The sequence below is a fragment of the Gavia stellata genome, chromosome 12 (assembly GCF_030936135.1).
Source record: "Gavia stellata isolate bGavSte3 chromosome 12, bGavSte3.hap2, whole genome shotgun sequence".
Classification (NCBI taxonomy): domain Eukaryota; kingdom Metazoa; phylum Chordata; class Aves; order Gaviiformes; family Gaviidae; genus Gavia; species Gavia stellata.
In genome coordinates, this window is record NC_082605.1 from 12,935,624 (window position 1) to 12,959,402 (window position 23,779).

General features: G+C 52.7%; 1 protein-coding gene across 1 annotated transcript in view; it reads left to right on the plus strand.

Moving 5' to 3' along the window:
* The window catches only part of PLXNA1 (plexin A1), a 105,888-nt gene that overhangs the window by 77,523 nt on the left and 4,586 nt on the right, over positions 1-23,779 (plus strand). Inside the window, 10 exon segments of the mRNA XM_059823554.1 lie at positions 1,248-1,390; positions 4,538-4,794; positions 9,142-9,208; positions 14,321-14,467; positions 15,301-15,460; positions 16,048-16,151; positions 16,626-16,722; positions 17,411-17,601; positions 18,520-18,689; positions 20,397-20,609. Coding sequence (XP_059679537.1) covers positions 1,248-1,390; positions 4,538-4,794; positions 9,142-9,208; positions 14,321-14,467; positions 15,301-15,460; positions 16,048-16,151; positions 16,626-16,722; positions 17,411-17,601; positions 18,520-18,689; positions 20,397-20,609 — 1,549 coding nt within the window.

Sequence of the window (23,779 nt, forward strand, 5' to 3'; positions counted from 1 at the left end):
CAGAGAGGGAATGGGAATGGGCAAAGCTGCTTTGTCAGAGGAAGCAAACTCATTTTGGGTGGGATTTGGGGATTTTTCCAGTTAAGAAATTCTCCTCTGCTTCTCCAAACGGGAGAAAAGAGAGCGAGGAGGGTAGTGAGGGCTGCCTGTGAGCAGTCAGTCGGTCTCTCATTATGTGACAGACGGATGCTGTGAAATTGGACAGAATTCCTTGTATGATCCTGCTGATAAAACCTAATTGCCCATTATTCCCCCGACCCCGCCAGCCACAGCCACAACCAGCTTGGGCGCTGTGGATGGAGCAGGCACCAAAAACAAGATAATAAAAAGGGAAAGAAAGAAAAACCCTTTGCTCCCCGAAATCCCCATCCCTACACATGCCTGTGGATGGCACTGGTGACAGGGAGAGGGGAGGGAGCTGGTGGAGGGGATGGTGTCTTGTCTTCCACAGCTGGCAGATAAAAGGATCTGCTTTTAATTAAAAGGCACAATCTCTTCCCTGCCTTTTCTCTTTTCTAGTCCCACTAGTTACAGATAAGATAGCACGCCTTTCAAGCTGACGGTTTGTTTTTTCTCATCAGGCTGATGAGCCTGCAGTCCTCTGCCTGGCTTTCAGCTCCCTTTAAAGTGCCATTAATTTGATTTTTCTGAGGGTTTTCTCCCCCCCCCCCCCCCCCCCCCCAACCCCTTTCCGTGGTGCATCTTCAGGACTCCTCTCTCGTCAGCTTTTCCCTGTAGGTACAATTAAAGGTTCAGGACCCCCCCGCATTGCGTTCCCCTGGGAGTCACGGCTGCCTCTGCTTGGATCCGGAGGTGCCGGGGTGGGTGTGTTCAAGCTCTTCTCTCGAGTAGTATTTAGGTCAAAAAGAAATGAGGACATTCTTGTGGTTTAGGCTAACGTTTTCCCCCAGAAGCTCTGGCTTTGTTAAAGCCTGGCTGATCCCCGCTGCCCCCAGCATCCCTGGGAGGCTGTGAGTGCTGAGCAAGGGGGATTTGAACCCCCTGGGACCCGGTGGTCCTGTTCCCAAATCTGCCACTTCATTTATTCTAGGGAAGTCTTCCCCACCTCTGCAGCTCAGTTTCTCCATCTGTGAGAGGGGGACAGTGATCACAGCCTGCTGAGGGGAGGGATGCGGAGCTGATTCATGCCTGAGGGGTCCCACCCGGGGGTGCGGCGGGGGCTGGGCACTGGTACTGTGTGCTGGGACTCTGGGATGTGTTGCTTAATTTTGCTTTTCCCACCCCAGCCTTCGCTGAGCTGCAGACTGACATTAATGAGCTGACCAACGACCTGGACGGGGCTGGCATCCCCTTTCTGGACTACCGCACCTACGCCATGCGGGTTCTCTTCCCAGGGATAGAAGACCACCCTGTGCTGAAGGAGATGGAGGTGTGGTTCTGTCTGTCTCTGTAGTGTTTCACGCTGGGGACATGCCCCTGCGTAGTCACCTGCATGAGTCCCCGTGCCCCAAGTGTAGGGCTGGAGACTTGCTTTGGTCGGATGCTGGCCAGGCCTGGTGCAGCAAAGAGCATGTCGCCACGTGGCAGCCAACGCAAGCACGGACCGGCTGCCGAATGGTTACTGCACTCTCTGACATTAATATCAATATTTATATTAATATCATTGCTGCTGTCATTTTCTACAGCACTTGCTTTATTCAATTGGGTTTGTTTGATGCCTGACCGGCCACTCGTTTCTAGCAGGCTCATCCAACATCGCCTGCTTGCTTGGCTCCCTTTCCCCATGCAGAACCCATCCTTGGCATCCTTCCCCTGCTCCCCAAACCAGCTCCCTCTCCTCTCCCGGCCTCCCCACCTCTGTTTAATTTAGTGCATGCAATTGCACAGCAATTGGCTTCTCGTTTGCTGGGCTGCCGAAGCCACTCTTGATTAGAGAAAGGAGGGGGTGACCTTAGCTTCCCCTTGCTGCTGACCCGGCACAGTAATTAATGTCGACGTGGGCTTCACAATGTATTTAGAAGAAGTAATCGGCCCTGGTGCAAGATGCACGGTCACTAATTACAACACAACAAGCTCTTACCAACTGCAAGTGCACGTGCTGGTGTTGTACGCCAGCATGGCTACAGCGAGGGGCCCTGGCCCTCTGCCTGCTCTCTTTGCCTGGTCCCTAATCCCAGCTCTGGAGGGCGTTGGGGACCCCGTTTCCATGGATTTCCCCTTGCAGCTCCGGTTTCCGGATGCTTAGAGCCTGCTATGCTCAGAGCTGAAGCCCTCCCTGGGGCACAGCCCTTCCTGTCTGTGCAAACACCTGGCTCTCCTCTCACCTCTGCTCTTGCTTTTAAGGATTTTCCTTAAAGAGAGAGGGGTGGAAAGGGTATCAAAAAGGGTATCAGAGGAGGAATTTTACATTGGCTGTGGCAGGCAGGGTGGGATTTCGTCCACTTCCAGCTCCTAATTCAAAACATCCCACTCGAGAGAGCATGCTGGCTCAGCCTGGGCTGGGAAACAAGGGTTAAAGTTGCAAAGGAGCAAAAAAAAAAAAAAAAATCCCCAAAAGAGATTAAATAAAGCAACTACAGTTGTGTAAGCTTCATATAATTTAATCAGGTTTGCTTTTGTTTGTCTCTTTACTCAGAGTGTAACATTAGCCATTGCAAGTGACGGGAAGGAAACAGCACTTGCTCACGCACACGCTAATCCGCAGTGAGCATCGGGCTGTCAGTACCAGCCCCCTTTCTCTTTAGGTTTTGTGGGGAAGGTTTGTTGCTTTGTGCAAATTTAAGCTTGATTAAATATTTAATTCAGTATTGTTAATTTATTTCTTCTAATGATCAGCAAGGTAAACACAGGGGCCCAGGGAGGCGACAGGCATGTGGGGGGCTCAGGCATTGCCATGCTGCTTGTGACGGGGGTTTCACGTCCTCTTGTGCTCCCTGCCAAGGCTCCAATGGGATGGTCTCTGTTGGGCAGGACCCATTTCCCATCTTACTGAGATCTTGCTGCTCCGCTGAAGGGTGGAAACCTCTCGTCCCGTGGTCTCCTTTGCCTGGTCTTGGCTGCAAAAGCACCAGCAATGCCCCAGTTTTACTGGTGGGTCTGGTATGTCTCCAGAGCAGCTGCTACGCTCCAGCCGGCTCTCGGGTCTTCCCGTGCTGAGGAATCAACTGGCTGCTGAGCCTCAGGCATCTGCCTAAGTTACCAGCATCATTGCATTAAGGTCCCCACGTAGTATGGAGGGAAGGACTCCGGGAAAACATAATTTAAAGCATTTCTGTTCCTAGCAGGACATTATTCTCTGACCCGCATTAAGGGAAATTGAGTTACGTGCTTGCTTGCGTAGTGCTCACAAGAGGAACCCCGAGGATGGGGGCAGAGGGGTTTTGTCACTCCCCCATTGCCCTTCTGGGATGCTCTGTGGCAGGCGTCCCCGCTTGCCTGGGTGGTGAGGGTGACAGTGGCACCTGGGGGCTTGTATCTCAGAATTGACAAGGACCGGGTGGGAAACAGGGTTTTTGTCCAGTGGGAAAGAGTATTTTAGAAGGGGAAGTTACAACTGAGAGGAATTTCGCTGAAGAGCGCTGATCCAAAGTTTTGATTGAAGTGAAATGATTTGATGTGTCAAAACCCTGTTCTTCATTTTGAGTTGGTGTTTTGAAATGAAAAGTGTTGTTTTGTCTCCAAATATCGACATGAAATGAAATTTTTCACTTATTCTCCCAATCAGGATGACAGGGGGGGGAAAAAAAAATTAAAATTGACATTTTGCCACAGCAAGGCTTTTATTCAGAGGAAACCATCTTTTCTAATGGGAAAATGTTGTGTTGTAAAAATGTTCATTTCTGATAAGAAATGTGGTCAGGGCTGACCAGAGCTGGGCTGACGATGGCAGTGCGGGGATGAAAGTATCCCAGCCCAATCCCTTCTGGGTTCTATGTGGCCAAGTATGGCCAGAAATACACCTTCAAACGTCTCAAGAGGAAAGGGAATATTTCAGGCTCTGTCTGGAGCGGGGCAGAGCCAGGTTTCTGCTATTTGCTTCCCTGTCTGAAATCCTGCCCCCCAAAACCAGGAGGGTTTGTGGCTGGCAGAGCTCAGGGTTGTGGCTTTATTTGCTTTCTGTGCAATACCCGAAGCGCGTGTTGAAGTGACTTGGGTGGGAATTGAGCTGTTTGTTAGCCAAAATTGAAAATTGTAATTTGTGTGTGTGTTTGGGAGAGAAAGAGTGTTTGTTGATGGGAGGGAAGTGTGTGTATGTGCCTGCACATGCATGGGAGAGAGTCTTTGTATGGAAGTATGTGTGTGTGTATACACATATATATACATTGATGCCCTGAGACTGTGTTAACCTGATGCAGAGATATTGCAAGCTAGATAATACTTCTGGGGGGAACTAAAGCTGATCACCAAAGAGGAGGCTTGGTAGTATGGAGAGAGCAAATACATCTGCTTTTTGATCCTTTTTCATCCTTTCCTCTTTGGGGGTGAGGGTGAATCCAGGGTCTTGTGCAGCCCAGTGACCTTCTTGTCATCGCCCTCCCCCTCGTGCCCATCTCCCAGCTTTGCTCTATCCTTGCAGGTCCAGGCGAATGTGGAAAAGTCCTTGACCCTCTTCGGGCAGCTCCTGAACAAGAAGCACTTCTTGCTGACCTTCATCCGCACTCTGGAGGCTCAGCGGAGCTTCTCCATGCGGGACCGTGGCAACGTGGCCTCCCTCATCATGACGGCGCTGCAGGGTGAGATGGAGTACGCCACGGGCGTCCTGAAGCAGCTCCTCTCCGACCTCATTGAGAAGAACCTGGAGAGTAAGAACCACCCCAAGCTGCTCTTGCGGAGGTGAGTGACCATCCGAGAGACTGGAGTTGTGGGACAGTGCCCAGGCTCTTCTGAGTGTGTGGACACAAGCTGGTGTCCCTTAGGGATGCCATCAGTGATGGCTTTGGTGTTGGCTGTGGCAACGTTGGCACTGGGTCTATGGTCAAGCATTTCCTTGCCTGTCTGCGTGCAAGTATGAGAGGGATGTGGGACCACCTGGACCCGGCCAGCTCAGGAGTCTCATTTCATCCAATGGGATGTTCTCACTCTGGTTTGGCCTGTGGAGGTTCAAGATGCTAGGCTGGTGCAGGGAGGATACGCGCCGATGTCGGACACTGTCACGTGTCGCTGCAGCGATGCTCCCACCTGCCTTCCCTTCTCCAGGTGACCAGGCAGTCCCCCAAACCTCCCAGCACTGGGGGTGGCTCTCACCTTGCCTGGTGGCTGCCTTGCTGCTGGCACTCCTCTGGGTTCGCAACAGGCGGGAGTCCTCCTTTCCCGTCTGCCTCCTTGGGGCTTGCCCACCTCGCTGGGCACGTGGGGGTTTTCCTGGGAAAGCCAAGTGGATCTTCGCAAGCTGGGAGTCTCACCGGGGCGGGGGGGAGCGCGAGCAGGAGGCAACCTGCCAAGTTCTGCCGTGAGTCTTCCTGGCCCATCAATATTTAACGATAGCTCTGAGCTCTCCTTCATCGTGGGCTGATGAATATTGAAAGATACACCAAGTGCCGAACAAAAACGATTAATAAGCTCCACCAGCCCAGCTCAAGGCCCTCTATGCCATCCTCTCCTTTTGCACACCATGCCATGCCTCCTCATTTCTGGCTCCACCAGCCTGGTGCCACCAGCCTCCAGTGGAGATGCAGGCATGGCTGAGGGCCACAGTGTTGGCATGTCACCAGAAAGGCTGGAGAAAACCAGAGCACCTTTCAAACGTCAACCGGTGTTCATGGCATGGCCAGACTGGACAAAGCCTGTTGGGTTTTGTGTGCTTGGCCCTGGGAAGATGCCTGGAGTGGACATGGATGTGAGCTGATCCCAGTTACATCCCTGCTACCTTCCCTTGGCCCGTCTCTTTAGGCACATTGCTTTCTTACTCTCTCTGCTTCATTTATCACATTGCAAGGGAGCCCTTAATTTCTTGAAGCACCTCATTAGCAACGTGCCAGAGAGCGGGTGTGGTGCAGACCCATGGCTGGCCTGGAGAGAGGTGGGTGTTGGAGGTGCCGACCCCATCCCCCATCCCTGTTCCGCAAGCACATCCTTAGGCTTTTCCCTTCTTGCTGTCCCTCCACCACACCAGGCTTCACTGAAATATTTAAACTGCATTTCTAGCTCCTGGGTCTCTCAGAGCATCACGAAGCCGCTCCCATCGGAGCAAAACTCCGGAATGAAGTAAATCAATAAAATATAAATAAAAGACAGTGTGGGGAGGCCAGCAGCTGCAGTGGCTGAGCTGTGGGAGTGACACGGGGGCAGAGCCCATCCTGCGTCAGCGCGGTGAGAGTCAGCAGCCCGAGGACTATCGGTCCCCAGCCATGGAGCTTGGGGGTCCGTCACAGGTGGAGCTGCAGGAGGCTTAGGATGGGGATGAGGTCCCCTGGCCGGCAGCTTGCTCGTGACTCCCTGAGTGACATTTAAGGAGACTTTGTTCTTCCTGCAGCTGTGGCGTGGAGTGAGAAGTGTTGAGGGCTGTGCTTCCTCCGTCCTTTTGATTAGCCCTGCTGTTGGGCGCAAGAGTGTGCTTACCGCCCAGGGCAACTGGATTAACATTGATCTAATTGGGGAGAGCTGTTATTTATTTATTTTGTTATTGGATAATCCCCCCGTTGCTGTGGCATCTGGCTCTATCGCAGATAAAGACAAACATCTGCCAGAGACCAGGTGGTGGCACTTCGGATGAGTGTTACAGGCTTGTCAGCGAAGGACCTGGTCTGGGGCTAGGGACAATGTCTGCTGAATAGCTTCAGTCCACCCCTTCCCTTGGCTTTCTCCCCATGTCCCTTTCCTTCTCTCTTTTTTCTTCCCCTTGATGGATTAATCTTTCCCGGCGAGGTGCAGGAAGGCTTCCCTCCTCTGGAGGCTCAGGTATTACTGTCCCCTAATGGTTTAAGGAGAGCTGTGCTATTCCAGGGAGGGCAAAAAGGGCTAAGCCCCATTAGCACAAGAGAAAGCCTTGGATGGGACCATATGACCCCGAGTCAGCTTGAATAAACTCTGGGAAAGTGGATTTCCTACCCCAACCATCTGGCCATTGGGAACTGCTCCTGTCCCATCTGCCGGGCATGGCATTGCCATTGGGCAGTGCATAGCATTGGACAGTGGAACTCTTCATGGTGGCTCTGAGGTTTTGGTTCCTTCTGGGTTTTGTCTCTTGAGTCAACCTGTTTGTGTCCATTCCCCTGGTGCAACAGCAATGCAGCTGTGTCCTTGAGGTTATTAGTATTGCTTGTGCTTTCAGGAGCATTTGTGTTTGCAGGTGGCTGATCTGATGATTAATGGGTGGATAAGCTGAAGAAGCCTAACCCAGAGAGGGTCGGGGGGCTGGCTGGCCTTTTTACTTTAAAGGGCGTGAAAGCCACTTTAAAAGTAATGGATGTGTTAAGAGGAATTTTAATGTTACGGCAGTGAGACCAGGCTGTGGTGCAGAGATAGGCATGTTAGGTTGCCCTTGTAGGGCTGTGCTGTTCACCTGGGTCCTGTGTCACCCTCAGCTCCCTCCATGCCAGGCTGTCCCTCTCCTCTGCTGGTGCGACACATCCTGCCTGCAGTACCACCACCCCGAGGTCCCCACGTCCTGTTCGGAACCACCACGTCTCACACCCAGCCTGCGGGATCCTGCTCTCCCTCTTGTGCACATGATGCGCGGTGATGATCTCAAACAGACTCAGGCAACTCCCCCGGACCTTTGGAGCATGTTGCCATCTGGATTTGAACCATGCTTTAGGAAACTAAGGGCAATTTATAGTTTTCTCAAGGCAGTTTTGGCTGCTTCCTTCAACTGCATCTCCAAAAGTTGAGGCATGGCTCCATTTTTAAGCTCCTTTTTGAGCAGGTGGTTGCAGCATTGTTCACTGCAAACTCCTGCATCACCACCCAACTCCCAGGAGACACACCAAGACTTGAGATTTCCGCCATGCAGCCAGGGAAGGGTTAAATCCCAAGCCTGGCAAAGTGTCTTTGCTCAGTGCTCCAAAGGTACACGGGAAACAGCTTGAGCTTCCAACCACTGCTCTTACTACTTCCTCCTTTAATCCCCTTATTTTCAGCTGTATTCGTACTGGGGATAAGTTTGACCAAAACCGTATTGGGATCAAAGTCTCCAGACCTAAATCCAGCGGTGGCTTTAACCAAGGCCATGTGCCAGTGGACCGGTGCCCTCTCTGCGTTGCAGGGCTCTGCATCCCTGCCCGAGAGCCACCCAGATCCAGGCCCAAGGGCAGGGGCACAGAGAGAAGCGAGGGTGCAGAGCGTGGCCTCCTGAAGCTTCACCATCATCACCACTGAGTGCCAAGAACCAGGTGTCCTCTCCTCCGGCAGTTCTGCTGAACAGGCCTTGCACAGGCTGCTGGGGAAAACTCTTTTTATCCCTCCCGTATTGGTGGTGATTGTGCTCTTGCTCTACTGCGGTTCCTGGGCTTTGAGGCTGTAGGTATCAAGGGCTACTGTGGGTGTTGCTGGGAAGTCCCATGTCACCCAGCAGTGGTGGGTCTGTGTCAGGGCAATAGTGGTGTTGAGTGCATTGCAGGAGCAGAAGTCAGAGCAGCAGCTCCCAGGTGGGGAGAGGGGCTTCCAGCAAGATCAGGCGCTTGGTGATGTGGGAGGAGGTGCTGCTGTCGTGGGAATGTGGGTCAGGATCTGACTTTGCCTTGCAACCTCAGCCCTTCCCTTCAGGTTGTGCTTTAACGGGGGAGCTTGAGGTAGGTTTGGTGACATTTTACCTGGCTTAGGCATCTCATACAATCCTCTGTGGAGGGCGGTGCCTGGTTTCAATGGGACGTGATGGAAGAAACAAACTTCATTTAAGTAGAAGGTACCAGGGAGAAGCAGAAAGCTGGTCATCCCCTGGGTGAGACTCCCCATGGGACAAGGTCATGCTCGGCTCCCTCCGCTTCTCCAAATACGCCGGAGACCAATTTGCTTCTCCCTCCTGGGGGGCTGCTGTGGCTCAGCCTTGCTGATGGGCAGGCTTTTCACTAGAGCTTTTGCTGTCTGCTTGTGTCCCTTTGCTCTGAGGCTCCTGCCTTTCCAGATGTGACCTTTTAAAGCCAAAAATAATTTAGCAACGGTCTAAGGCTGAGGAGACAACGGGTGAGATCAGACACCTTTAATATCCTCTCCTGACAGCTTTGCTCTCTGCCTTCCTTACAGAACGGAGTCGGTGGCAGAGAAGATGCTGACGAATTGGTTCACGTTTCTGCTGTACAAGTTTCTGAAGGTGAGTTTGGGAAGGGATGGCAACCCCGTGTGGGCAGAGAGGTGGTTCCTGCCTCACTGGGAAGGGCAGCGTTGTACCCAGAGCCTGGGCTGATGTGCTTCTGAGCGCTGCCACTCCCTCCTGGAGCAGAGATTGCTTCCCAGGCCTCCGTTCCCCTCCTGTGTTTCTGAGGTGTGATTAGGGATGCTGGGTCTCCTTTTGGGGAAATAGCTGAGATTGAGAAATGAAATCCAGACTGGGATTGCTTAATGCGTAGTGGGTTTGAGATCTTAAAAATGGTGCCTGGAGAAAGGATAAATCTGAAACAACTCAGCTGAGTCTTGAATCCCTTCAGAGTGGTCCCCATTCCTCTCTCCTTTGCTTGTGTAACTCAGGAGGAAAAAGACCCGGGAACTGGTCCTTCTGTAGACATGACTGTGATTGGAGGATATTTCTGCCTGTTTGAGCTGTAGTTTGATGTGCTGCACACTTCACATAATGCCGCTGCATTTTCTTAATCTCTTTGACACTGAGGCTCCATGGTAGGGGAATAGTTTCCCCCCAGGCATCTCCACTTCTGCTGCTGTTTCCCCTCCAAAAGGTGCCCTGGTGGGAATGGATGACCCATGGGGCCTGCTGGCAGCCAGGGATGCAGCTCTCTCCCCTGCGCATGCACGAGGATGCAGATGATGTTGGACCTCCTCGTGCCCATGCCTGCACTGGCGAGCCCGTTAGCTTAAATTAACCTTTTTCCCAATTTCATCAGGGGTAGCAGAAGACGATGCCAAAGCGCAAGGGTTGCTTTTACCACTGGTTCACCCAACCCATATCGAGAACATTTATCCCATCAGCACCAGTGCTTCCATGTGCTAGAGCCACGCCAGCAGCTGCGTGGGTTATACAGCTGCAGCTCCAGCCCATGGACCACTGTCTTGGTCCTGCTGCTGCTTCGAGATGACACCAGCGGGTGAACGGTGCCTGAAGTCCTGCCGCTGGTTTGTCAGCCAGTTTCTTGGGATCCTGCCTGGTGTCAGCGCAGCAAGGCTGGGTGGCATGCAGCCGTTTTTGTGGGATTTCATCCCTCATTAAGATAAAGAGGGTTTGAACCATTTCCAGCCAAGAGATGAGAGCGAGCAGGAGTCTGTGCAGAACTCAAGTGATCGTCAACGAGAGGTGATTTATAATATCACTTACATGCACTTGGCTTTTTGCCTCTGTCGAGGGATAGCCTGTATCTATAAAAATCTAGCTGTAGAGTGTGGTGGATTGCTTTCCAGGGCTGGGAGAGGACGAAAGCTGTGCTGTTTGTGGGGAGATGTCAAACCTCCCGACACTTCTTCGCACCAGGGCTTTGCTCAGCGGGGCCACTCTCTACCCCTGCAGTGGCAGTGCCTGGCAGGATCAGGTAGGACGTGCCTGGCGGGATCAGGTAGGACACCGGCAGACAGCTCTTTGGGCTCTGCAGGGTCGATGGGACAAGCAGGAGTAACTTTCGCTGTGGGTAAATTCCCTCAGGGCTCCTTGAAGTGGACAAGGTTGTGCTTTGGCTGAGCAAAGCGCAGTACAAAGTCTTCTAACGCTCACAGTGGCATTTGGGGATGTTATATTCATGTGCGGGACCTGATGCCCTTGGCCTGACCCTGGCTGGGCTGAGCCCTGTGGACAGGTCACGGGGACACATTCACCTTGTTCAGAAACTGCTTTGGATCAGCTCATGTGCCACCGCTGTCTTGCCTCTGTCCTTGTACAGCCCTGTCCCCCTTTGGAGAGGCTGCTGGGTGCATCGCCAGTGCGGGGCAGGCCTGAGGATAAGGAGTAGCAAGAGAAAGACGTGTGTGGATGGGACCAGGGCAATGCCTTTTTATGAAGTCCTTGGCTAAGCCATGGCTTTTGCAGGGGAAATTGCCTCCAATCTCTGGGTGGTAGTAGCAGGAGAGAGAAGTCTGATCTAGATGCACCATTACAGGAGATACATATGTGGAGGTCTTGGATAAACCCACTGGCTGTGAGATTGTTACACTGGGGATCATCTCCCCTGGGAAGGGGTTGAAACTCCATCACTTGGGTCACTTGAGTTAGACTGGAAGAGGCTTGAGGGATGCGCTCACGGCCTCTCCTGGGTCAGCCCCACCAGAGGAGCTCACAGGACTGTTTCCGCCTGTCTCCTGGCAGTGAGGATCACAGGTGGCATCAAAAGCAGGAGAAACCCATGGAGTAAATGGAGAGGTATCACAGCAGACAGTTTGCCAGCAGGGAAACATATGCCTTGCACCAAGCTGCGGTAATCGTGCATGTAAATGAGGCAGGCGGATGTGTGCCCAGCTGCCAGATCTGCTCTCTGCAAACCTGCTTGGAGCAGGGCTGGGTGCTCGGCATCGTGCAGCCGTCATGCGCTGGGGCGAGGGATGGGGACAGGGACAGGACAGCAGCCCCTGCCCAGGGCCAGTAGCGTGGGGAGCCAGCGAGGCCTGGCACTTTCACAGGGACCCTGTAGTAGCATTTATCAGACTCTTAATGAGACACCCCAGGGAAAGGGAGAGGTATAAATCGAGACAAGCACTGAAAAATGCATGATATTAGGTGCCTGATGAGCTAGATCTAGTCAATAAGACAGTTTGTGCATTAGCTGGCTCGCCTCAGCCTGCTCCCCACATACCGATGCAGGCATGGATGTGCTATGCGTTGGGGGTGTTTGCAGTGACCCTCCTCCAGCTTGGCTTGCACGGGGAGCCCCCCCAAACCCCCCCTGCTCAGGACCCCAGCAGTGAGCAAACTGCATCAGGGCTGGCAGCGTGGGCATGGGCGTGTTTGGGGGGCAGGCTGCCCTCCAGCAACCTGCAGGGCCACCCGGCCCCATCTCAGCGGTCCCCTCTTGTATCTCACCCAATGGAGATCATCTCAGGGCAACTGCCCGGTGCCAATTTCTGCGGGCCCTGTTCGTTTTGCTGGTGTCTGTCAGGGACAAGCCATAAGCCATCCTCATCTGTAGTGGCGCAGTGAGCTGTGACCCACAGCAGCATCTTGGCCCAGGTCCTCAAGAGCCGATGGGGACACTGAGATTGGGAGTGAGGTTTTGGATTTTAAGGGTAGGACTCGCATTTAGGACAGGTGGGCAGTCCAAGCTGAAACATGGAGGATGCACAGAGTCAGGGGGACAGGGCAGAGGGGCTGTTTCGGTTGACATTAGGGTGCCTGACAGGTCAGAAGACCAGGATCCACAAAGCGATCCCTGGGCATGCAGGATCCCCTGAAAGCCTGCGTGGTGCTGGAGGAGTAACGTACCCATCACCAGGACCACTGATGCCTCCATCCCTCCAGGGAGGCCATAGGGCCAGCTCTAATCCATGCATCCAAAATGAGATTTATTCCCCATCAGCCTGGCCAGTGTCTGAGCAGCGGAAGAGGTGATGCTGCGATGCCTGGAGTGCAACCGGGCCACTGATGTGGGAAAAGCTGAACCCACCTTTCTCAGTGGGGATCCCCAGAGGTGGGTGCAGAGCTGCAGATGTTAGGGGCAGCAACTGTGCCTCACCCAGAGAAGGGAAATCTGTGCTCTGAGACAGGCCATGCCAGTTGTGAGCAGGAGTCCCGCTCCAAGCTATCCTCCATCCACACCGCTTGCGCAGACTTGGAAGTTTTACAAGGAGGTCTTACAAGTGACTGAAAGAATCAACTCCCAGTCTTTCTGCCACAGCTGGAGGGGTGGGTTTGGGGTGCCATGGGAGTCCCCGGGGGCTCACTGCTCTGCAGTCAGCCTGGTGCTCCCCCCTTGCTGGGCAGCCAGTAATGCACAGCATAGCACCCACCTTGGGTCTCTCACTTTTCCAAGCTGACTTAATGAAGCCAAGTTTGCAAATGAAACATAATTTCAAAGACAGGCATGTTGTCGGAAGGTCTGGGGATGATGTATGCCTATTCCTGCTCGTTAGCAGCTGTCTCTTTAATTACCGCAGATGCTAACGAGATGCTAACAGCATATGGTGACAGGGAGAGCAGCCGCACTTTGCACCAAAGTACAATTTATTTGTAAGGCGGCCAGGAGGGAGGGGCAAGGGCTGGTGGGGCAAAATCTGCTGGGACTTCTCCCCGTCCTCTCTGCTCCCATTGTACCCTTTTCCACCCTTAGGACTAATGCTTGTATCTGGAAGGGCTCATTGGGATGCAGCTTAGGGGAGAGATTTGGGCCCTGGCTGATAAAGGGGTGTCCACTTCCAGCTCTCCTATGGTAGCTCATGGCTCTAGGCTGGTTGGTGCCTCCAACCTTGGTGGGTCCTTTGCTGTTCCTGGGTCACTGCAGTTTCAGCATCTTTGGGGAAGTGTCTGGTCCAGTTTCCCTCTCCCTTCCTCCCACCTGGGAGATAGATGCTGATGTGGCTCTGGCCCATGGCTACAGCTGGCCTCTGACTACGGGGGTTTGACAGTGGAGAGACGTAGGTGGCAAATGGTTTAACTGTAGGAAACCTCATTGCCTGGTCCCCTCCATCAGCTGGAGACTCAGGGTAGGGTTGTCAGTGAGCTCCTCTCTTGCTTTTCCTTCCCAGTGGATCTGGCTGGCTGTGCCCAGCTGTCATATGGAGAAACTTCCTTTGACCTTCTCTCTTGAGAGACTGGGCTCCTGGCAGATGCCAGAACTGCATTGTGATCCCTGGGCAAGAGTCACCAGGCTGTCCTGTTGCAGCAATGCCCTTTCCAGTCCTCAGGTGCTTCTTTTGGCTGGGCCAGCTCAAAAGATAGGTTATATCCCATACACAAAGTCCCCAGACCCAACCTGCTCTTCACTAGCCCTGAATTTAATCTTTTTAGCTCATTTTTGGCCTGTAGAAAGAACAGAATTCACCGGGGGAGTGTCTGGAAACTCTGGGAAGCTGAGCCTAGGGGTTGATAAACGAGGGAACAACCTCCAGCAGGCTTGAACGGAGAGAATGAGTTCCTCTGTGGGATTAATTTTACCACATGCCCCCTTCCTTGTTGTCTTGAGCAAGGACTGGAGACTCTTTATAAAGCCACGTATGGGGGTCGATGCTGCAGGTACACAGCAGGCTCCTGACACAGTGGCAGTTCTTGAAAAGCAAAGGTGGTGCCCGGCACCTTCTCACCCCTCTCTCTTCCCCTCCTCCATCCCCTGTTCTGCAGGAGTGTGCCGGGGAACCGCTCTTCATGCTCTACTGCGCCATCAAGCAGCAGATGGAGAAGGGACCCATTGATGCCATCACAGGAGAGGCTCGCTACTCCCTCAGCGAAGACAAGCTTATCCGACAGCAGATCGACTACAAAATGCTGGTTAGTGCAAGTGGAAGCCTCGCCAGTACTGGTGCTTGCCAGGACTGTTAGGTCGTTATTTAACAAAGTCTTGGAGGCACCCAAAGTACTGTGCAGAGAGTGGTATGTCTCTTGTTCTTCTCTCCACTGTCCCTGGGGTGCCTCTTACTCTGTCTGTGTGGTACCCATCTCAGCTAGGGTCAGATTCAGGGCCTTTGCATGGCAAGGTTTGCTCTTGCCATGGAGCTGAGAAATCCAGGCATGAACTGAATCCCCCTCTGTACCTCTCCCAACAAACCCCATGGCCCTGACAGACATGGGGACAGAGATGCTCTTGAGTACGTGCTACCTGGAGCAGCCAGTGGCTCATGTTGGGTGGGGATCGAAGTTAGAGCCTTGAGATTATTGCAGGAGATGGAGAGATACTTTTCTTCCTCCATATGAGCCATCTTCTCCATCCAGCTGAATGATAAGGCAGGCCCTTCCCCTGGCTTAGCCTGCAGCTGGTTCTTCACCACCTCCATCTCCACTGGGGTGGGGTTGGGACGGGGGTGTGCACAGGCATCACTCAGGCTAGACAGGTTTTTGTGAGTTGGGCATGGTTTGCTAGCCCAGGATTCCTTCACTGACATCGTGCTGCCTTTCTGGGAGTAGTTGAAGGTTTGGGGATTGGGGGAAAGAGGTGGGGAGAAAGGGGGAGCAGGAATATGCCACGTGGCTGCACCTCTGCAGCGGCCCAAGGGGTGAGAAGATGTGGCCTGTAGACAGCTGTAGCCGTCTGTCCTTGGACCTGCCTTTGCAGCCAGTGTGTCACATCCTCTCACTCGAGTCTTTCTGCCCCCTGTGCGGCACAGACCCTCAACTGTGTGAACCCCGAGAACGAGAATGCCCCGGAGATCCCTGTCAAGGTGCTGAACTGCGACACGATCACGCAGGTGAAGGAGAAGCTGCTGGATGCTGTCTACAAGGGGGTGCCCTATTCCCAGCGACCCAAAGCTGGAGACATGGACCTGGGTAAGAGAGAGGCCAAGCACTTCCCTGTGGGAAGCAGGGATGTCACTGGAGCAGAAGTGCCAAAAAAAGTGTTCAAGGCAGGAAAATCCGTATGTCCTGGAGGAGAGGGGACCTGGTAGGACCAGAGCATTTGTGCTTGTCCAGTCTGCTTTTGCTGTGCTGGTGGCACTGACTGTGTGTGGGGACCCCTGGCATGAGAGTGTGGGTCCTGCCAGTAGAGAGGGTGGGGAGAGAGCCTCCTCAGCTCTGGCTGTGGTCTGGATTGCAGGCTTGAGGTGGCTGAGGTCCAAGGAGGCCAGCAATAGTTGAGACCAGTGTTCTCAGCTGTCCTGTTCTTAAAGGAGGGGCAGGAGAATGAAGAGGATAGGAGGGAAGGAAATGGTCGCCAGGGTCAAATAGATGCTGTCTTTCCTTGACTACTTAGAAACAGGTTTTGCCCAGCACTGTATTGACAGTCATTAGTCCTGGAGTTCAAAAGGTCGTGGGAGGGTTCTTCTGTTGATGCCCAGACTGTGCTCCTACCCTTGCCTTGGCTTTGTGCTCCAAGCCCCCCACTAACCACGAGCCCTTCTCCTTCATGGGGACAGAGTGGCGGCAGGGCAGGATGGCCCGGATCATACTGCAGGACGAAGATGTCACCACAAAGATTGACAATGACTGGAAGAGGCTAAACACCCTGGCCCACTACCAGGTAAGGCTGGCCGTGGTGGAGAGCACTGAGCAGTGACCAGCTGATTTGAGCTGGAGTATTTCTTCTCCCTGCTCAGCTTAGTCATGGGCTGGGCTCAGCTCTCCAGACCATGCTGCTTGTGCAGGTGCATGGCGAGGAGGTCTGCAGTCACTTTCTTGTGTGGTTCCCATGCTTATGGTCCTTCTGTTCAAGGAAGCACTAAGTGGGGCATCTTCAGGGCTCATAGAGGCTGTTTCCTGCTCTGACTTTACTTTGACATTTTCATGTCAAGGTTTCTGGTGTGTTCCTGTTCTGACCCCTGCCCCCAGTCTGTCGCAGGGGTAGATACGTGGGTCTCCTCTGCAGGAGATGGATGTCCCTGGGGTGGGGTGCAGTGTAGCTTCATTCCTCCTGGGCTGGTTTCTGCCTGCTGCGGGGCCGTTCCTCCTGTGCCTCTCTGGTGTCACAGCCTGCTCACGCCTTCTCTGCCCTCAGGTGACGGATGGCTCCTCGGTAGCCCTGGTGCCCAAGCAGAACTCGGCGTACAACATCTCCAACTCCTCCACCTTCACCAAGTCCCTCAGCAGATACGGTGAGTGCACAGGGGCGTCCCCCACTGTGCTGGCAGGGGAGGCAGCACCGGGCTGGGCTTGCAGACCAGGGCACGGGGCAGGTGACTGTAACTGTGTCTCATGTGAACAAAGTCCTCCAAACCCCTGGCTCTCCTGCACCATGCTATTCGTTCTGGTGTCAGAGAGGGAGCAGATGCCCTCAGAGCCATCTCTCTTTGCAACATGTCAGACACGGGGGAGAAAGACATGTGTCAAATGGCTGCTGCTAAGGGATCCCCTCCCGTTTATTCCCCTGAAATCTAATTAAAATAGGCACAGAGGCACTTTGCACTTAAATGAGCAGAGTTGAGGACTCCAGCGAACATGCTGGCAAGTGTGCTTCCGCCTTGGTTTGGAAGGGAATAGTGTGGTCAGCTGAGACTGACACAGGAGGCATCTATGATCCTGGCACCTGCATGCTGGCAGCAGGACAGCCTCTGCAGAATCCCTTCCACAATGGTCCTGGCCCCTCTACATCAGGCGGGCTTGCGTGTAGCTCGGCACGCTGTGAGGACTGTCCCAGCAGAGTTCCCAATCCATGGTGGCTGCAGAGGATGGATCCCAAAGCTCCTGTTTCACGTGATGTGCAGAGGGAAGGGGGATGATGGGGCTGGTGGTGACGTGGAGGTGGGCAGGGTGCAAGCATCCCCCTGTGCTCGGTGCCTGCAGAGAGCATGCTGCGGACAGCCAGCAGCCCCGACAGCCTGCGCTCACGGACCCCCATGATCACCCCTGACCTGGAGAGCGGCACCAAGCTCTGGCACCTGGTGAAAAACCACGACCACATGGACCAGCGGGAAGGTGACCGGGGCAGCAAGATGGTCTCCGAAATCTACCTGACCCGCCTGTTAGCCACCAAGGTATGGCATGGAGACACAGAGCTGCCGCCTGGCTTTTCAGATCTGGATGGGGAGGGGTAGTGATTCGGGCTGTCCAAAAGTGGTAAGCACTGCTTTTTTAATAGCCTTCTGCTTCAGCACAGGAGGAGCTACTCTCTTTGTCTTCGGGCTTTCCTGAGCTGGAGGTGATGTTTTTATGTGTCAAAACCCTCAGTGAATATCCCTTGAGTGGGTTTTCCTATTTGCTTTTTGCACCCTTCGGCATTTTTGCTGTTCCCTGTATCCTTGAGCAGCTGCTGGACTGCGAAGCAGAGATGCCCGGGGGGAGGTGCCTCATCCCCTTTGGTGTTTGGGGTAAAGCTGCAAAATCAGTGCTGTGGGAAGGGTAATTACCCGGGGCATTTGGCATCACAGCAGGTTCGCCTTCCCTCAGCACATACAAAACCTTCTCTAGTGCTGAGTGGGTGCTATGTGTCTGAGGTGTCCCTAGAGAGGAGTGGAGGGCTGTGCTGAAGGTACTGGCTCAGGGTTGCAGAGACTGGGCTCAGCCATCTCCCCTGTGACTTGGCTCCCTGCCTCGTGGGACGAGGACTTACTCAGCAATGTTTGTCACCAGGTCTTGGGTACCTTAATGGGACCCAAATAAAGACCATGATATGATGTACATTGGCTTGTTTTTTTCTCTATATTGTTTTTATTTGTATGCATTTAGCATGCCAGATCATGCAGTGAAGGAGATATCTCATCACTGCAGTGTCTGTTTCCCAGTATAAACCACTGAGAACCAGTAGAGTTACACAGACTGTACTGTGCTTCTCTTCCAAATGGTAGGAATACAAGTGAAATTTGTTGGTTTAAAGGCCAACCTTTAGTTAAAGGCTCATCTCTCTGCTGGTGCTGAGCATTGCTGAGCCACCTTTCTCTTTTTCTCCTCCTCAGGGCACCCTGCAGAAATTCGTGGATGACCTGTTTGAGACCATCTTCAGCACAGCACATCGTGGGAGCGCGCTGCCCCTCGCCATCAAATACATGTTTGATTTCCTGGATGAACAAGCTGATAAGCATCAGATCAATGATTACGATGTCAGGCACACCTGGAAGAGTAACTGGTAATGGAGAGGGGCAGTGGGACGGGGGCTAACGATATCCTAGCTAACGATACTTCCTGCCCCTCCCACAGGGAGCAGAAATATGTCCCTGGAAATGATCTCTGTATTTCGGGTGTGGGTAAATCCCTTGCATGCCTTCCTGCAGCAGAAAAAATCCCAGGAATGCGATGCTCCCTCAGCCCTTCCATCCCCAGATCCTGGGCACCACGCTCCCCCTGACGGCTGGAGTCGGCTGAGGACCTCAGCAAGGATCAGCGGCTCTGCTCCCTTCTCACCTTGAGCAAACGCTGCTTGGGCTTCTCCGGGCTCCTCCGGAGATGCCAGCCCCGATTCGCATCTCGACTGTCCTAAAGGTGTTTCCATGCTCCCTCCCATCACTCAGTCGAGCGTGCCCTAACAAAGTCAGCGTAAAGCTGTGTATGCATCCCTAACCTCGCCCGCAGAGCCAGCGCATCGGCTCTGCTAATCGCTCTCTGAAAAGCAGGGCGGAGCGGCTGATGAGACCTCAGTAAGTGCCGTGCTGGGGCCAGGGCTCGAGCAGGCTTTGGCTCCTGCTTCGCAGCCCCCCCTCGGCATTTTTCTTTTCTGCTGCCTCACTGATTTCATCTCTCTGATCTTGCCGTTACTGGAGACGGGTACGTACGTTCCCGTGTCTGGCATTTGTTAAATGGCAGCCAAATTGCTTTTGTATAGTTCAGTAACTGTTGGCAATTAGCAGGGCAGGAAGAGAAACATTTTTAAACGGAGATGTGAGAGCGCGGAAGTGCTTGGAACTGATTTATAACTCAGCTTTCTATATTAAAAGAAGGAGCGAAAGGCAAGGGAGGAAAAAAAAGCCCTGCTCCGCAGGGGCTGGGCATGCTGGCTCCTGCATACTAATGGCTGTGCTTATCTCTGGGCGCTAATTCGATGCATGGAGCTAATTTCTAGAGGCCATTCCCTTCACAAATGAAATATGTACATGCACCCGGTACCCTCATTAGGAAAGTCCTGGGGAATGAAGTGTGTTTTGTCTAAGATAAAAGCATTCGCTGGGTGTTGGTGCTGAGGGATGACAGAGCAGAGAGGCTTTCTTATGGGGGGAGGCTCTGAGATGCTCCTGGGAGAGGAGAGGGACAGCAGGACTGGGAAATGGAGCCATGGAGGGTGGCATGTGTGTCAGTATGCAGCAAACATCCAGTTGGTGGCTGGCCAGGAGACCTGCTGCCTCTACAGCTGAGAACTTTATTTCCAGCATCTGAGGCTGCCTAAATTCTCCTCTTGTGTTAAATGTGCTAATGAGTCCCTTGAGGAGTCCAGTTAACTCCCTCCTCTGACACAGGAGATGTGTGAAATGCCTCACGGCATCTTCGAAGGGATTATTGATGCGAGAGAAGGGGACCATGCCTGGTTTGACCCATGGGCTCAGCAAGGGCTCTTCAGTATGAGTGGATCCTTGGAGAAACCGCAGATCTGCGCTGCCCTGGTTTGGCTTTGGAGATGTTGGCAGTGCTGAGGAATTTCTCCACGGATTGCTGTGGCCATGTGGGGGTGGGCAAAGGGGAACGGCCATTTACCCCAAGATGTTTGCATCCCCGGGGTGCTGGGAAAGCAGCCTCCCCAATTCTGGGTCATGGGGAGCTTCTCTACAACTGGAAGTACGTGTGTATGCCAGCTGCCCTGTAGGGCTTGGTTCAGGTGCTGACTCCTGTTTCCTTCATCCCTCAGTCTACCTCTACGTTTTTGGGTGAATGTGATTAAGAACCCCCAGTTTGTGTTCGACATTCACAAGAACAGTATTACTGATGCCTGCCTATCCGTGGTGGCTCAGACATTCATGGACTCCTGCTCAACTTCTGAGCACAAGCTAGGAAAAGACTCTCCCTCCAACAAACTACTGTACGCCAAGGACATCCCCAACTACAAGAGCTGGGTAGAAAGGTGAGTGGACTTGGCAATAGCTCCTTGCTTCACCTGGAGGACTTACAATGGACATACGTGGGTGTGGGGACGTGGGTCGTTGGGAGGACTCCTCTTGGCAGCTGTCTGAAGAGGGACTGTATTAATGCTTGCGGAAGGTGATCCTCTCATTTGGGAGATGATGCTTTCTTGTGATTGTCTCCTGGAATGAGTTTGCAATGACTGTTTGACAGAGCCATTTATGACTTGCTTAAGGGGAACTAGAAGCAACCTCCACTTTTAAGTTGTCTGATGTTTTCTGTTGTAAAAACTTGGTCTGTACTAGGGAATTGCTAACACCTCCCTTGACTGCTTTCGAAGAGGAGTGAGAAGTCAGCCTTGGACTAGAGAAGTGCCTTTTTTGTACCACAACAATACATGCAGGTTTTGCTGAAACAGTTGAAAATTACCATTTCCCATCTTTCATCCATCAGTACATCTCACCTGGGATCCTGATGAGAGCACATGCTCTGAGGCAGTGCTCAGGCTGCTGTCGCTGTGCTGAGGAGCAGGTCCCCTGACTCCTTCCAACACCCTCCACCTTCACTGTTAGCTGATGAGAGACATCCTTCTGTCCCACTGAATTAATGCAGTGTTAAAGGTTCAGGGTTTGAATGCTACTGATTGCAAATTGATGCGCTTAGGCATAATGCTGTGTTTCCCGTTATCCTTTTGGGAGAGGAACCTAGGAGATGTCCTCCAAAGCCCTCCAAATAGAGCTACTGTTAAAATGTTGCTGTCTTGTGAAGTGGGACTTCATCAGGCTTTAAAAATGGCAGATTTCAGGTTGCTGATGCAACTTCCCCTTGTGTTGATATGCTGTGCTATATAGATCATGCTCTTTTCTTTTTTTTAACTAAGGACCGTTCCCTTTTTCAGCATCTAGGCCAGATACAGAAGGAACCAAATGAAAGATGTCCAGGCGACAATAAGCATCATACTCTCTAGTTTGCAAGCATGGGACTTTGTAGCCTAAATCATTGTTTGGATACTCGCTTGTACAGTTATTTTTGTTGCACCATTGGCATGCCTGGTGCTTTGCAGGCAGGCGCAAAGACAAGCTTCTTCCCTTGAGGAAGATAGGGCTTGAATCAGAAGAAAAGGTGCCCCTGAAATATGATGGCTGAGATGAAAGATGAGCTGCATTGTAATAGGAGAAAGTTCTTTGCGGGGGGCTGGAGGGGACTTTGGAGTGAGGTCCCGTAGGAACATCATAAACTTCATAAGGTGACTTTCTCTGACCTTGCCATCTTTACAACAGAAATATTCAGCTCTGCCTGTTCCCGGAGAAAAAAAGGTATAAAACCATTCCAGAGGTAAATATTGGTCTAGACATGCTGTGTCCCTGGGGAGGAGGTGACAGATCTCACTGGTGACAGATGTTCCTGCCATCGCTTACCACCGGTACAGTCCCAGAGGCAGCCGAGCCGGGGGCCGAGCTGCCCCGTGCAGGATGCGACTGCGTCTCCTACCAGTCCTCTGCTGCGGGGATTTACAGCATAATCGGCATTTCTGGCTTTTGGCGCAGTTATTGCCGCAAAGCTTTGCAGAAGCAGGATGGGAGTGATGTGAGGGTGGCTGAGTGGGACTGCTAGGCCCAACAGCAGGTCTGTCTGCCGCCGTGGTTCAGGCACCAGCTGAAGAAAGGGCATCGTGCCAGTCTGAGGAATAGCACGGTAAAGGGCTTGGGAGGTGAGGAGCTTGGGAAAACCCGAGGGGACTGCTGCCGGGGTCATGGCTGTGGTAGGTGTCCTCTGGAATTGGTAGGTGTGACTGGGATCTTGGTCCACATGCGCACTTGTATTGAAAAATTATGGTTTCCTGCCATCCTTTGTGTCATGATAAAACCCAGAACGTAAAACTGCTGCTTGTTACATGGACATCATCTTGCGGCAGCCAAAAGTTTTCTTCTTCAGCAGGTCTCTCTTGTACGTTCATCTCCCACGAGTCCCTCCCTACAGGGGCCTTCACCTACGGGGTTAAACAGTGACCAGGAGGATCTCTATGGGTTTTCTTTGCTAATCAAAGCTGGCTGGAACTGAGAAGGTTGGGCATATTGTCCCTGATATTCTTCAGCACAGGTAGAAGTAACGTCAGCTTTAGGAGATGCCACTCCGGAGGTGATCTCTCTAGCGGTGTAGCAGACCTCTTGATGCCTGCTTTAGTCAGAGGTCCTCACCTCAGACCACTGCTCTCTCGGCAGCATCCAGGAAATCTCTCGCATCACTTTCTGGGTGTGAATGAGCCTCCTTGTAAAAACTGCCCAAGTATTTTATCACTAGCTGAGTTCAGCGCCGTGGGATGGAGTGTATCCTCGTATTCATCTCCTCAAATGGTCTTGCTGTCATCTGATCCTATCCAAGTGCATTTGGCTGATGATGCTAATGATGCTAATCACTGTACCAGAAACTTCACTGAGTGAGGAGTCATTAGGAGTAAAGCGAACCTGGGAGAGACTGGCACTCTGTATTTCCACGTGGTGGGAGCAGCCAGGGCTCATTTGCTGTGGGTAGGTTCTCTTTTAATAGAGGCCTGTGGACACAACTCTGGTTTCCAAAAGGACTTCAGCAGCCAGTCTGCTTGGTGTAACCCTCCTGCTGCGATGGGATGCTGCGGCTTTGATCTCCCTGGGTTTTGATGAATATCCTGTTGGATATTCTGTTTTTCCACTACGATTCTGTATAAGCTGTATCTGGGTTTCGCTGTATTTGCTGAGCATATCAGTGAGGCAGCTATGGGATGCGACTGCGAATCTTAAGGTGTCCTAGGAAATGTAAGGCATTATCTTGCTGGTAGCAACCATCAGAGAAGCACAAGAAGGCAAGAAGGCACCGAGTCATTTGGCCCAGGCATGCCCTAAGACACCAGCTACCTCCTCTGCTGCCCAGGATCCTTTGATTTCACAGACATGTCTGCAGAACCTCGGTTTTCACTGAAAATGAAAGCTCCTCGTAGCTTTCTGGTGAGCAGTAACTTCTGAGCATGGCCAGTGGCAGTCGTAGGCTGTGTTGAATGCCTGTTGCTGAGGACGATGTAACCACATGGGCGTGTATCACTGCAAGGGCTGGATGTGAACTTGTCTTGTGTTCACGCATCAAGTATTTAATCGAATGCAAAGGGGCATCATTGGCGTTAGCGACACCACAACCTTA